This window comes from Strongylocentrotus purpuratus, unplaced genomic scaffold, assembly GCF_000002235.5.
Source record: "Strongylocentrotus purpuratus isolate Spur 01 unplaced genomic scaffold, Spur_5.0 spur5_scaffold_8, whole genome shotgun sequence".
In the NCBI taxonomy this organism is placed as follows: Eukaryota; Metazoa; Echinodermata; class Echinoidea; order Camarodonta; family Strongylocentrotidae; genus Strongylocentrotus; species Strongylocentrotus purpuratus.
The window spans coordinates 27984709-27999633 of NW_022145614.1; the positions used below are offsets into that span (position 1 = coordinate 27984709).

General features: G+C 40.3%; 1 protein-coding gene and 2 non-coding genes across 3 annotated transcripts; all 3 read left to right on the top strand.

Annotated features, from left to right (window-relative positions):
- The first annotated feature begins 5748 nt into the window (after positions 1-5748).
- Positions 5749-5822, top strand: TRNAI-UAU. The gene has a single exon. It is a non-coding gene; the product is annotated as a tRNA-Ile (tRNA).
- A 673-nt stretch (positions 5823-6495) lies between these two features.
- On the top strand, positions 6496-6569 carry TRNAL-UAA. The gene has a single exon. It is a non-coding gene; the product is annotated as a tRNA-Leu (tRNA).
- Positions 6570-10455: 3886 nt separating this feature from the next.
- On the top strand, positions 10456-14505 carry LOC100887894 (uncharacterized protein K02A2.6-like). The gene has a single exon (XM_003729677.2). The coding sequence runs from the start codon at positions 10456-10458 to the stop codon at positions 14503-14505; it is 4050 nt and encodes a 1349-aa protein (XP_003729725.2).
- The last annotated feature ends 420 nt before the right edge of the window (positions 14506-14925 follow it).

Sequence of the window (14925 nt, forward strand, 5' to 3'; positions counted from 1 at the left end):
CAGGGATCGGATGAATATGTTCCCAAGATTGGGTACCGGCTGCAGATTCTGTCGCAGACATGATTGATGGTTGATATAAGGCTTCTTTTTTGTCAAGATCTGCCAAAGTCTACATCAATCAGGATATCAGAGGGTCCACAGACAGACAGCACTTGGCTACGAGGAAACCTCACTTAAAGAACTAAATGGATTGACTTCCATGCATGGACTCACGTTGCTGGGTTTTATCTCTATGCTTAGTTTGCTCGAGATTGGTAAAGACCCGTTGCGTAGTTACTACAAGCCTTGATCTAGACCTGTGCACAATGCTTTGAATCCAGGCGTTGAAAACATCGGTATAACGGTTATGCTTTACATAGCTCAAGTTTGATAAGTCATTCGGGATTGATCAGTTTTGATGATTACTTTCTGTCTCATTAAGATCAGGCCGTGAATGAAATGGGATATTTTGGGGGAAATATATTTATAGTAAACTCACAAATCTGACAGGCTACTTTTGATTACCTGTCACTGTTAATTGCATTGCTGCTTGCCCTTTTATCGAAGGGAAAGTGTAAAAAGCAATATACTTTTTACCCTTTCCAACCATCCCTCCGATTGCAATCCACACATAACTGCCAAGTGCAAATACAGTCAATACAAAAACTCTTTAAGCCAACCATGATGGTCTTTGTCACGCAATGTCATTCATCGAGTCACCTAAATTTGAAAACCTAATGAGCTTGTCAGAAATAGGTGTCGGGTAGAAGAAAAGAAGTCCTTGCTCACATATATTTTGATCACGACTTCAAATTCTAAAGACCACTCTGATTCTTGACAAGAAAAAAAGGTCCATCTTTCTATCCTAATGCTCGATGTAGTATTACACATGATTGTGACCTAAATAATTATCAATGGAAGAATCCAGATGTCACGTTTGTCATGACTTTTAAACAAAGCTAAATTTCGTATGTTTTTCCCCTTGAAGATTTGGTTTCATTTATTTTTTTATGTCACAGGATCAAATGTCGGGTCTCCCCTGGAACATCACCATTAATCGTCTGTTTCTATGTCATAAGTTCGCATACACGGGACTTCTTAGTCTTTTGGATTCGGAATTCATGATGAAGGTTTGTGTTACGGTTTCTTCTTGTGAAGTGGCTAGAGGGTACACACATTACGTAAAGCCTTCTAGTAAAGTGACGTCCACTCTCGGGTATCAAGAAACCTGACATCGTTGAATATAGACGGCCGAAGGCTGTGAAATTTCCCATGCCACGAATGATGTTTAAGAACATCAGGTTTCTTCCTTTCAGTGGTTTAACCCCTCTTTTATTTGAATTTCAAGACCAAATTTTTCAGCAGTTTAAAAACCTCTTGTCTGTACTGTTTAATGATGATAAAATAGACCACAGAGTTGGACCAGGTTGTACACACTAATATATATAAGAAAGTCACTTTAACTTGAAGTGAAACCGGATGACCAAACATCGGTTCTGCGATTTCCGAAATCGTATAGGGAATCCAGCAAATGAAATATGAACCGGTAATTGCAATGACAAAAGTTATCGATTTGAGAATTTTCTTTTTCCTTGCTGCTAATGCCCGCATTGCTATTTGGTAATCGTTTTTCTTAACTTGATCTTGACGCGAAATTGTAGGCAAAGACGGGTTGATACGATTGGAGAACTTTCGGATCCGGAAAACAGCTTCTTCACGTCGAGCCATATCCTTCGTGTGTCCCCAGGCAGTTCGGACTACGATCAAGTAGAGTACCGTGATGATAACCGCTTGAGCCCAGAACGAGATGGTATAATTAAAAATGGTTATTGGTAAGAAATCTTTATCAGTTGAGTCCATGAGGCACATCCCGAATTCTTGAAAGCGGACGATATCAAAGGAGTCTCCTGCGAATTCGAACTCGAAAAAACCAATGATGACGAAGCTGCAACACGTCGATACTAACACAGCAACACAACGTCGTCGAGTTACAATGGACGGATATCGAAGGGGTCGGATAATTAGGATAAACCTGTCGATGTTGAGCAGTGTCACCGTTGCTGATGAAAAGGCTTGCGCCATTACCGCTAAGAATCCAATCGCTTTACAAGCTACTTCACCATAAAACCAGTACCCTGATAGAGAAGGTTCGATCATAAAGATTAGCATAAACGTGCCCATAAGATCAAAGATGGCGAGAGCGATATAAAAGACTTTCGAAGTATCTGCCAAATCATTCAGCCTAGGTATAACGATAAGGTTGATGGTGTTGCAAGAAATAGAAAGTACCGTGCATACAACAAGAAACCAAGCTGCTGGGATCGGATGAATATGTTCCCAGGATTCGGTACCGGCTGCAGATTCTGTCGCAGACATGTTCATGATTGGTTGATTATTTAAGTCTTCTTGTTGTCAAGATCTACCAAAGTATGCATCAATATGGACATCAGAGGGTCCACAGAAACCTTACTTAAAGAACTAAATGGATTTTTTAGTTGACTCTGTCTATGCTCAGTTTGCTCGACATTGGTTAAAACACATTGCGTACTGACTGCAAGCCTCCATCTAGACCCTGTGTCATATTGCTTTGAAGTCAGTAGCGGTGAAAATTTCGGTACAACCGCTATGATAAAAAAAAGCTCAAATATGATAGTCATTCTGGATCGATCAGTTTTAATGATTACTTTCTGCCTCATAAATATCAGACCGCGTATAAAATGGGATACCTGTCACCAGGCGCGTACGCAGGATTTATTCGAAGGGGGGGGTGGTTAAAAATGGAAGGGGGGTAAGGTCAACTCTTTGAGATAACCTATTACCACAATTGTTTTTTTTTTATTAATTTTTTTATTTGATTTAAAAAAAAATTGAGGGGGGGGGGGATCCTCCAAAAATACACCCAACAAAATTGAGGGGGGTTGACCCCTCCCCCCCCCCCCCCTGCGTACGCGCCTGTCTGTCACTGTTCATAGCATTCTTGTCTGCCCTCATAACAAAGGGAAAGTGGAACATGCAATATTCTTTTAACGTCTTTCAACCTTCCATCAGATTGCAATCCACAATATTGCCAAGTGCAAATATAGGCATCAACATAGAATCACTTTAATCCAATGATGATGGTCTTTATCATGCAATGTCACTTATCGAGTCACGCCTCGTAAGTCCCCTAAAAGTTATAAACTAATTAGCTTTTCAGGAATAGGTGTCAGGTAGAAGAAAAGAAATCCTTGCTCGCATGTTTTTTTGAACACGACTTCGAATTCTAAGGACCACTCTGATTCTTGACAAGAAAATGTTTTATCATGAATTTCAAAAATAGTTTAATTATCGTCTTTTTTTTTTCCTTGAAAATTTTCATTTAATTCCTTATTTAATATGTCACACAACATAATGTGATGAGATAAAATATTAAGCCTGTCGAATACGTTCATGCTAAGCAATATTGGACCTATTAAAAGATTATCATACTACTTTGAATGTAGGAATGAACGTGATATCAATAAAGCTTAGATTTTATAGATTATAGGTTCCTTAAAAGTTAAGGTATCATAGTTTTTATATCTTTCTGGGTTAGCAATTACAATTGCCTATTTCTTTTTTAATTAATAAATCAAACAATTTATATTCCTGAAGAACCGTTCTCCAAATCATGGTTTGAATATTTATTCACTTTCCTTTACTCTGGGATAAAATATACACACTTTTTTTTCCTTGATCTTCATTCCATTCTACATAATATTAATTATATATTTCACTTTGATGTATGAATAATCCACAAGCACGCGTCCGCCCCTTCCACCCTTCCACACACGCACATAAACCCCGTCAACTCACACGCGCACATCCAAACCCACACACACACACACACACTGATGTAAAATAAAAATAGACTAACATCCAACTATTCGACTAGTCATGAACTCAAAAAGTCTTTTTGATTATTCATTTCCTTATACTTTTTTGGCATGAGTATTACAATTAAAGGTACTATGTCCCATTTGCAGGCCAAAAAAATAAAAAGGTTAAATTCCAACGGCATTTGAAAGACAATACTAATTTAGAACTTCCCTATAAAAAAAGGGGGGCTTGAAAAAAAATTTAAGTGGGAAAATAACGACTTTTAGTTGTCGAATCGACTTAGGAGCTATAGAGCCAGTAAGTTTGTACCGAATGGTGCTGCCCAAAGATTCCATCAGTGTATTTTCGGTTATTACAAGAAGTGGGTTATTGATGTAGACAAATGCTTATGTACCCTTTACAGCTCAGTTTATGTATGTTATTACCAAAGATGAAAACAAGTCAGTCACTCACTCAATAGTGTTGACAGTGAAGTCTAGCAAGTAAACGCGTTTCCTTGCATAATTTGAATATTAGGACACTGCTAACGTTTAAATTTCACAGATAGGACATACATGACATATTCATAATTCCTGCAAAGTTCTACAGAATTTGATGTTGGCTGCAAAAGGGACATAGTATCTTTAAGCTAATGAGATGTTATCTTTGCATTTATTCATAATAATAGAGCAATATTTTCGGATAAAAAGATCGACCCGTTCACAGTTCCTTTTGTTGTTATCATCTTCGTGCTACCTTTTATTCAAGGTTTCAAGGTTTCAAAATTTCTTTTTATTTCTACATGATATAACACAATCAAATGAATATGAAATATATACAAATTCGATAACATAATATTGACAAAACATTTTACAAATGATTATACAATTGTTTTAATTAATTGGCACAATGGTAAAACATAGTGGCGGAGTCTATTAAAAAAGCATGGCTTATGTTTTATAGACCCCTTGATAATAAAAGAAAGTTGCAAGTGCTCTGTAATTTAGTAAGAAAATATATGTATACAAATGCTTAGGTAATCCTACACCCTCCCCCCCCCCCCCCCCCCCCCACGCTACAAAACAAGAAGGTTGTCTTTAATATTCTTTAATATGCTACCAGAAGTACCAGTGTTGATACTGAAATACTTGCATACTGCAATCGTCCCTCTTATTTCAATTGTACGACGCAAATATGTGCCTTACATAAGCCAGACGACTTCCACATTGCACTACCACATCAGCGGATGAACATGGGAAAACGGGAACTTGCGAAATATTCTGGTATATGGAATAAACTTAGTCTCTCCTATAGCAATAATTTGAATTGATAAACTTGATGTATAGCTTAGATGCTTGAGCCTTCAAACCCAAATCGGAAGGAAGGATTCAAATTCTATCTATCTCTCTCTCTCTCTCTCTCTCTCTTCTATGCAGTCTATTGTGTTCCTTTGCTTTTAAAATTAGTTCCATTAGTTTATCACTTTGAACTGCCCTTACCTGTCGTATAAATCTTTGTCGTATCTCAGGCCATTGGTAGTTCATAATTTTAGAAGTACTAATTCAAACATTTATAATTTACCAGTCAAATCGTCTCATCAAAGTGCATATAGAGAAGTATTATACACATGCATTAGGAATTAGATGAACATTTAAATGGAAACAACAAAAAAAGAACCATTTTCAATCAAATCTTTGTTTTATTCTATTATATATGTCGTGCTCGGTGTTTTTTTTTAAAGCTATAGACATTCATAACCGTGAAATTATAAGAAATTGTGTCACCGCAGAACCAAAATTATTTACGCATGCGTAATTTATTTTCCTAGCATATTTTTTTGGGGGGTTGCAATAATAATCAGAAATTCCACCACTATATGTAGAGTAGTTTGTAACATGTATAACCCTTCAGTGATTTCGAAAATATGTTCATGGGGGTGTAGCTCAGTGGCAGAGCAACTGACTTATAATCAGAACTGGTCCCGGGTTCGATCCTCGGTACCTCCAAGGGGATTTTTTCTTCATGTCAATCCTCTTCAATCTCGTCCATTTTTCTTTCTCCGGATATAAGGATATTTCTTTCTTTTTTCATTAGAGAGAGGGGGAGAGAGAGAGAGAGTAAAACCGTATTATCGTTGACTCAATGTAGATGTAAGGATAAGTTTCATTTAGGTAGGCTGTGGCGTGGCGTGTGTTCACCTTTGAGGCGGCACTGAAACGAGTGGGGACACCAGTATTTCTCGAAAAATGAAATGCAAATTTCCCTTTCCAAACGTCCATATTTCTCCATGACCCTCCTAACCCCTTTACACCATCCCTTCACTACCGCCCCAAATCCATCTCTCTCTATCTCCCTCTCTATCTCCCTTCCTCTCTCTCTCTCTCTCTCTTATCCTTCTTCTCCCTCTCTCTCCTCTCCTATCGTTCTCTCTCCGCCCTCTCTCTATCATAAATCCACACGTCATAAATATCTCCCTTTTCTCATATCGCCACACTCCAGTGTCCTCACCCTAACCGACTTAGCCATCTTTGTAAACCTCAACCCCCAAACTGATAATTGTTACTGAACTGTCTATCGCGTCACCATAAAAACACAGGATATTGCAAAATGTTCTCGTTTAAAATACCCTTCGATCCTCCTCGGAATATTATGGATTCATAAACCTCATGATTATGTCGAGGGGGTATAGCTCAGTTGGTAGAGCGTTCGACTTAAAATCGAAAGGTCTTAGGTTTCGAATCATAATACCTCCAATAGAGGATTTTTCTTTTCCAAGGAATAATCAACGGTGTGTAATAATGGCACAATATTATGTCTGTCACATCCGTTCGGACATCTCTTTCCCCTTGTCTTTATTTCACCTATATGCTTTTGTTGCATATGAAATGTTTTTTCGCTCTCCTGAAAATTCCTGATTTTTGAGATACGAGGTATTGTCACCCTATCGATGAATATCTTTTATATTCGGACTTCACAACAAAATCTACGAAGAATTCTTACCTTATCCTTTTCTTGAGTAAAGACTGGTTAAAACATCACAGAAAATCTGAGACACTGTCTGTAAATCTTCGCTGAAAAGTTGCCTTAAAAAGGCTGAATGTTACGATCATTCGGGAATCGCACACACACTGCACAGTATGTGGTCTCCGCGCTCGCACAAAGAAATTTTGTACACGTAAACCAATGGGGTTCTCAGCCAAATTTATTCATGCGGCCTTTACCCGGGGCAACGGGTATCTTTTAAAAAAACTATTGACCGGTACGCGGGCATGGCTAAATTCACGACTCCAATTTCGACTATTCAGATGGCTATATTTTTGAAGAGAGGTATATAATAGTTCATAAGTACTAAATCAAAAATGTTTAATTTACTAGTCATCATCTCATCTAAAGCACAAAGAGAAGAATTGTACATGTATTACGAAATAGATGGCTCTTTAAAATGGAATTTTAATCCTAACCCTAATCCTATTAAACCTTTGACGAAAATTCCCCTAGCAATTGTCACAGGAATAAACGTCGCACCAGGAACATCATCATTATCGACCAACCATTATCCACAGAAGGCGTTCCTTAAAGACAATTTATACTCGTCCGTTTCCATGTCATAGTTCGCATAGTTCACAGGGCTTCTTTAAATTGCTACGCAGTAGGCCTACTAGTTGTTTGAGCATAAATCTCGCCGCAGAGAGAGTCGGTGTCCCATCGGGAAATTGCTGCAAGGGATTGGGAAAGCTTTCTCATGTCTTTTTGATTCGGAATTCATGATGATGGTTGGGGTTGTTCTTGTGAAGTGAGTGGAAGATGTTTCTGGAGGGTAAGCACATTACGTAAGGCCTTCCAGTAAAGTGAAGTCCACTCTTGGGTATTGATACAACCTGACATCGTGATATAGACTACCGAAGGCTGGCAAAATCTCCATGATACGAATGGTGTTTTTAGAACATTGCGTTTCTTCCTTTCAGTGGTTTAATTCCTCTTCTATCTTAATTTCATGACCAAACTGTTCATCATTTTAAAAACCTCTTGTCTGTACTGTTTAATGATGATGAAATAGACCACAGAGTTGGACCAGGTTGTACACGATAATATATATACAAAAGTCACTTGAGCTTGACGTGAAACTGGATGACCGAAAATCGGTTCCACGATTTCCGAAATCGTATAAGGAATCCAGCATATGAAATATGAACCGGTAATTGCAATTACAAAAGTTATCGATTTCAATTTCTTTTTCCTTGCTGCTAATGTATGCTTTGCTATTTGGTAATCGTTTTCCATAACCTGATCTTTACACGAAATCGTAGATACAGACGGGTTGATACGATTGTAGAACTTTCGGATCTGGAATACAGCTTCTTCACGTCGAGCCATATCGTTGGTGTGTTTCCAGGCAGTTCGAATTACGATCAAGTAGAGTACCGTGATGATAACCGCTTGAGCCCAGAACGAGATGGTATAATTAAAAATGGCTATTGGTAAGAAGTCTTTATCGGTTGAGTCCATGATGCACACCCCAAATTCTCGAAAGCGAACGATGTCAAAGGAGTGTCCTGCGAATTCGAATTCGAGAAGGCCAATGATGACCATGCTGCAACACGTCGCTACCAAGACAGCAACACAACGTCGTAGAGTAACAATTGACGGATATCGAAGGGGTCGGATTATTAAGATAAACCTGTCGATGTTGAGCAGTGTCACCGTTGCTGATGAAAAGGCTAGCACGAATCCCGCACAGGTTCCAATCGCTTTACAAGCTAATTCACCATAAATCCAGTAACCCGATATAGAAGGTTTGATCATAAGGATATGTATAAACGTGACCATAAGATTAAAGATGGCGAGAGCGATATAAAAGACTTTCGAAGTATCTGCCAAATCATTCAGCCTAGGTATAACGGTAAGGTTGATGGTGTTGCAAGAAATAGAAAGTACTGTGCATACAACAAGAAACCAGGCTGCAGGGATCGGATGAATATGGTCCCATGATTCAGTACCGGCTGCAGATTCTGTCGCAGACATGATTGATTGTTGATATAAGGCTTCTTTTTGACAAGATCTACCAAAGTATCAATATGGACATCAGTGGGTCCACAGAAACCTTACTGAAAGAACTAAATGGATTTACTTCCATGCATGTATAGACTCTCGTAGTTGACTCTGTCTATGCTCAGTTTGCTCGACATTGGTTAAAACACATTGCGTACTGACTGCAAGCCTCCATCTAAACACTGTGTCATAATGCTTTGAAGTCAGTAGCGTTGAAAATTTCGGTACAACCGCTATGATGAAAAAGCTCAAACTTGATAGTCCTTCTGGATCGATCAAATTGAATGATTACTTTCTGCCTCATTAAGATCAGACCGTACAAACAGGAAACCGGTCACCAGGCGCGTATGCAGGATTTATTCGAAAGGGGTGTTTTAAAATGGGGTTGGGGGGGGGGGTATTAAGGTCAACTTTTTTAGATCACCTATTACCACAATTGGGTTTTAGTTATGATTATTTTTTATTTAATTTTAAAAAAGTTGAGGGAGGGGGGATATCCTCCAAAATACACCCTACAAAATTGAGGGGGGTTTGACCCCCCCCCCCCCTGCGTTTGCGCCTGTCTGTCACTGTTAATAACATTCTTGTCTGCCCTCATAACGAAGGGAAAGTGGAAAATGCAATATTCTTTTAACGTCTTTCAACCTTTCATCAGATTGCAATCCACAATATTGCCAAGTGCAAATATAGGCATTCAACATAGAATCACTTTAAGCCAACCCTGACCATGCAATGTCAGTCATCGAGTAATTAGCTTTTCATGAATAAGTGTCAGGTAGGATAAAAGAAGTCCTCGCTCACGTTTATGACACTCATCCGAACTTTCTCGTCCAAACTTTCTCATTCTTTCTATTTTTCTTGTGCGCCTCGGAATAGCATATTGTCTAGATAGACGGCGCTATACAAATGCCTATTATTATTATTATTTATTTTGATCAGGACTTCAAATTCTAAGGACCACTCTGACTCTTGACAAGGACAAAAGGCTCATTTTGGTTCCCTACTCAGTGGCGGATCAACAGGGGTTAGGGGGTTACCCCCCCCCCCCCCCCTCTTGGGCTGTCAAGTGAAAATGTGAAACGCATAGAAAAACGCCATCCTGTGTCCAGACCCAAAAATCGCCAGACCACAAATAGATTAGCATAGTAACATACACATGCTTTAGCAGTCACGCAAAACAAACACTCAAACATTATTATTCAATCAAATCTGAGAATGTATACTATTATCTAGATCTAGTAGGAATAAATCATTGTTAAAATTTTCCATAAATCGGGGTTAACAAAATTATTCCACCTTTATGACCAACAGTGTCTATAATTATCAACGGAAGATTCCAGATGTAATATTTTATCATGTATTTCAAAAATATCTTAATTATCCTCTGTTATTTCCCTTAAAGATTTAATTTCATTCCTTATTTTATATATATCACACATCATAATAGTGCTGTCTGTCGCGAAGCGACAGTGACCACCTTCACTTTCTCTTTACAGCTGTTCTCCATTCAGCTCGCTGACATGCAGCAGTTGTCCAAGTCTTGATTTCGGTTTGCCTCAGCTTAAGGCATTGTTTGCTGTGGTGTACAACATGCCTGACACTGTGTCTCCTGAGGGTACTGAGGGTGATTTGCAAGGGGCCCATTTCGTAAAGCCTTCTGTCCAACCCCCTGGTCATTTCCATGCGGCTGCGGGAAATGTAGGTCTAGTTGAAGGGTGGAAAATCTGGAGACAGCAATGGGACAACTACACTATTCTCACAAACCTCTCCAAACAACCAGATCGGTACCAAACTGCACTACTACTGCACAGTGTGGGACAAGATTGTCTGCGTGTCTACAACGGCATGAAGTTTGCTAATGCCGCTGAAAGTGTGAAATGCTCTGTGATACTGGATAAGTTTGATAAACATTTCCTTGGTGAGAGCAGAGAATTCTTTGAAAGATTCAAGTTCAATCAACGCAGTCAGGAAGATGGTGAATCTATTGAACAGTATGTGACAGCTCTGCGTACAATGAGTAAGACGTGTGGATTCTGTGACTGCATGAATGACAAATTGCTCGTTGATCGTGTTCTACTGGGAGTACGTGATGATCGTATGCGAGAACTACTCATCTCCAAATCTGATCTTGACCTCTCTACTGCCATTGATGTTTGTAAAGCAGTTGAAGCGACATCTACTCACATGAAGGCGTTGAAAAGTGAGGAAATCAACAGGGTGAATCGAAAACCTTTCCCTAAACATGCTAAAACTGGAAGTGGAAAGCAGAAGTTTGTAAAGCAGAAGCCGAAAGAGCTCAAAAAGTGCAAGTTCTGTAATAAATCACACGAAATGAAAAAGGAATGCTGCCCTGCATGGGGTCAAAAGTGCAATGTGTGCCATAAGCCCAATCACTTCAAGGGATCTGCAGTGTGTACTTCCAAGAGTGTTCACCAACTCGAAGATGATGAGTACTCCTCCACTGAAAGTATCAGTGTTGTACAGATAAATACAGTAAGTCCTGAAGATGGACCAATTTTTTGCAACATGCTACTAAATGGTCGAAGAGTACAGTTCCAGTTGGACTCTGGAGCAACAGTGAGTGTTCTCCCACAGAAGTTTCTGTCTGAAGAAGATGTAGTGAGAAATGAATGCATCCATCTCCGGATGTGGAACCACTCTCCGCTACTACGTGCTGTGGGAAAGTGCAAAGTCGTGACAAGGAATCCAGCTACTGGAAAAAAGTACAGGATTGACTATGTCATAGTTAAGGAGGATCTGACTCCACTGCTAAGCAAAACAGCTTCTGAGAAGATGCAGCTTATCACTGTTCACTACGAATCTATGGAAATAGTCCACAACATATTTCCTGAGAATGTCTGCAACCTAGCTCCTGAGAATCTTCACAAAGAGTATCCTGTGGTCTTCTCATCCTCTGTGACTGGTACTCTGCCGGGGAACGATGTTCATCTGACTGTTATGGATGATGCTACCCCTAGTGTTCGTCCTGCTAGAGTGATACCAGAATCCTTGAGAAGTATTGTGAAGGATGAACTTGATGCACTGCAGACAAGAGACCTGATTGAGGAAGTAAGTTCTCCAACTGACTGGGTAAGCCAGATGGCTGTTGTACAGAAGAAATCTGGTAAAGTGCGTGTGTGCTTAGACCCTAGACCACTCAATCTCGTGCTGAAAAGAGAACATTATCCTCTGCCTGTTCTCGATGATATCCTGCCTCAACTGTCCAATGCAACGGTCTTCTCCATCTGTGATCTCAAAGATGGATATTTGCACTGTGTTCTTGACGACGACTCAAGTCTGCTAACTACCTTTGCAACACCATGGGGAAGGTATAAATGGAAACGTCTACCATTTGGCTTGAAGGTTAGCAGCGAAATCTTCCAAAAGAGACTTCATCTAGCACTGGATGGTCTTCAAGGGGTACGATGTGTGGCAGATGACATCATAATCTGGGGTAACAGTGATGCTGAGCATGATACCCGACTACAGAGTCTTCTACAGAAATGTCAAACTGTTGGCATAGTGTTGAACAAGGAGAAATGCCAATTTCGACTGAAGGAAATCTCGTTCCTAGGCCACATAGTATCCAACTCTGGACTGAAAGCTGATCCATCCAAGATCGATGCAATCCTGAACATGAGTTCTCCAACCTGCAAGGATGACATCCATCGCTTACGTGGCATGGTCAATTATTTGGCCAGGTATCTGCCCAAACTATCTGATGTCATGAAGCCTCTCAATGACTTAACCCACAACAACTCTGCGTGGACTTGGGACTCCAACCATGACAAAGCCTTTAGGTTGCTGAAAGAGATGCTGATACAAGCTCCTGTGTTGGCGTTCTACAACCAAAGCAAGCCACTTCAAATCCAAACTGATGCCAGTGCTACAGGGTTAGGTGCTGTGATGCTACAGGATGGTCAACCAATAGCATATGCCAGTAGGATGCTGAGTGATCCTGAGACCAGATACTCTGTCATTGAGAAGGAGATGCTAGCAATAGTCTTTGCACTGGAAAAGTGGAATCAGTTCACTTTTGGTCGTAAGACAACAGTATATAGTGACCACAAACCACTGGAGTGCATTGTGAAGAAGGCCCTGGACAAAGCTCCCAAACGCCTACAAGGAATGTTACTACGCGCCATGGCGTATGATGTTGAAGTGAAATACCTTCAAGGGAAGGACAACATCTTGGCTGATGCACTAAGCCGTGCTTCTCTTCCGTATGAGAGCGGACAGCATGATCTAGAGGTGGTGAATGCTGTCAAACTCTTGTCTCTCCCTGATGACAAGATAGCTGAGATAAAGAGACAGACTACCCAAGATCCAACTCTCTCCCAGCTCAAAGACACCATACTTGATGGGTGGCCAGACAACAAGACAAAGCTTCCTTTGTCACTGACTCCATACTTCAGTTTCAGAGATGAACTTTCGGTGACTGATGATCTGATTTTCAAGGGAGAACGGCTGGTAATCCCTAAGCAGATGAGGCGACAGATCAAGGAGGAGTTACACATTGGCCACAATGGAGTCGAAGGAACTTTGAGAAGAGCCCGTGAATATGTCTATTGGCCAGGTATGAACAAGGAGATAAAGGAGTGGATCCAGACATGCGAGACCTGTCAAGAAAACTCAGTCTCTCAACCTGCCCAACCTTTGATGTCTCATCCTATCTCTGACAGGCCATGGTCAAGAATTGGAATCGATCTCTTCCATCATGATAACGAGAACTATCTCATTATGGTCTGTTACTACTCCAATTTCTTTGAGATAGAAAAGCTACAGAGGACGACTGCCCCCGCAGTTATCAAGCGACTGAAACGTCACATCGGACGCTATGGAGTGCCAGAGATCATTGTCTCAGACAATGGACCTCCTTTCTCTTCAAGGGACTTTGCTGAGTTTGCCAAAGAGATGGGAATCAAGCATAACACCATCTCACCTCACAACAGCAAGGCAAATGGCAAGGCAGAGTCTGCTGTTAAGACTGCCAAAAGACTGCTTACCAAATGCAAGGACACTGGAGATAACGTTGATCTAGCCTTACTCAACGTTCGTAATACACCAACTCAAGGTACCCAGACCAGTCCTGCGCAAAGGTTCATGGGTAGACGAACACGTACACTCCTACCCACCACAACTCAGTTGTTGATGCCTGATCGTGACTCAGGACCTGATGTCGAGAAACTCAATTCAAACCAGAGACGACAGGAGATGTATTTCAACAGAAATACAAGGAAGCTCAAGGATCTTCCACTTGGAGCAACTGTACGTGTGAAACCATTCAACCATAGAAAGAAATGGAAGAAAGCGGTGATCCTGAAGAAAATAGACGATCGATCATATGAAGTTCGCTGTGATGGTCAAACACTTCGTAGAAACAGAGAACATCTCAGAGCGACCTCATCCACGTCAGATACACTTGATCCTATTCCCAACATGTTTAACTGGGAATGCCAGGACAACAACCAACCCAAGGTGAGGACTACAGAGCAGCGTCAATCTACCACTACAAGTCCTGTGAAGTTTCGCGGTGATGGTACATCTGAGACGCTTGACGAGAACAACACAAGCTCGCTGAGACGTTCAAACAGACAACGTCGAGAACCGCATAAGATGAAAGATTTCGTAACATTTTGAACACTTAAAAAGAGAACATTCGCGAGATACGTGAATGACATCACTTCATCTAACTCTGGACATTTGAACTTTTTTTAAAATTTGAAGAAACTGGACTCTAAACACAATCCCAAATCTTCTGACACTATGAAGACTCACAAGAACTCAAAAGGACTCTGATATTTTTTGCTTTGAAATATTATTTTGTGCAGTTATATGATTGTAAAAGATCTCATAAACCAATCTTTTGATATTCTTTAATCTTTTATCTGTTTTGGTACCAGGTTGATATTGACCTCCAAAATTGAGACATTCTCCGGCACAAAGCTCAAAGAGGGGAGGATGTGTCAATATTGTTTCTGAGATTTTAGAAGAACACATGTAAAGCTTCAATCAAAAGAGGGCGCCAGATGGCCCCATCAGTATTAAAAGCCACTCTCT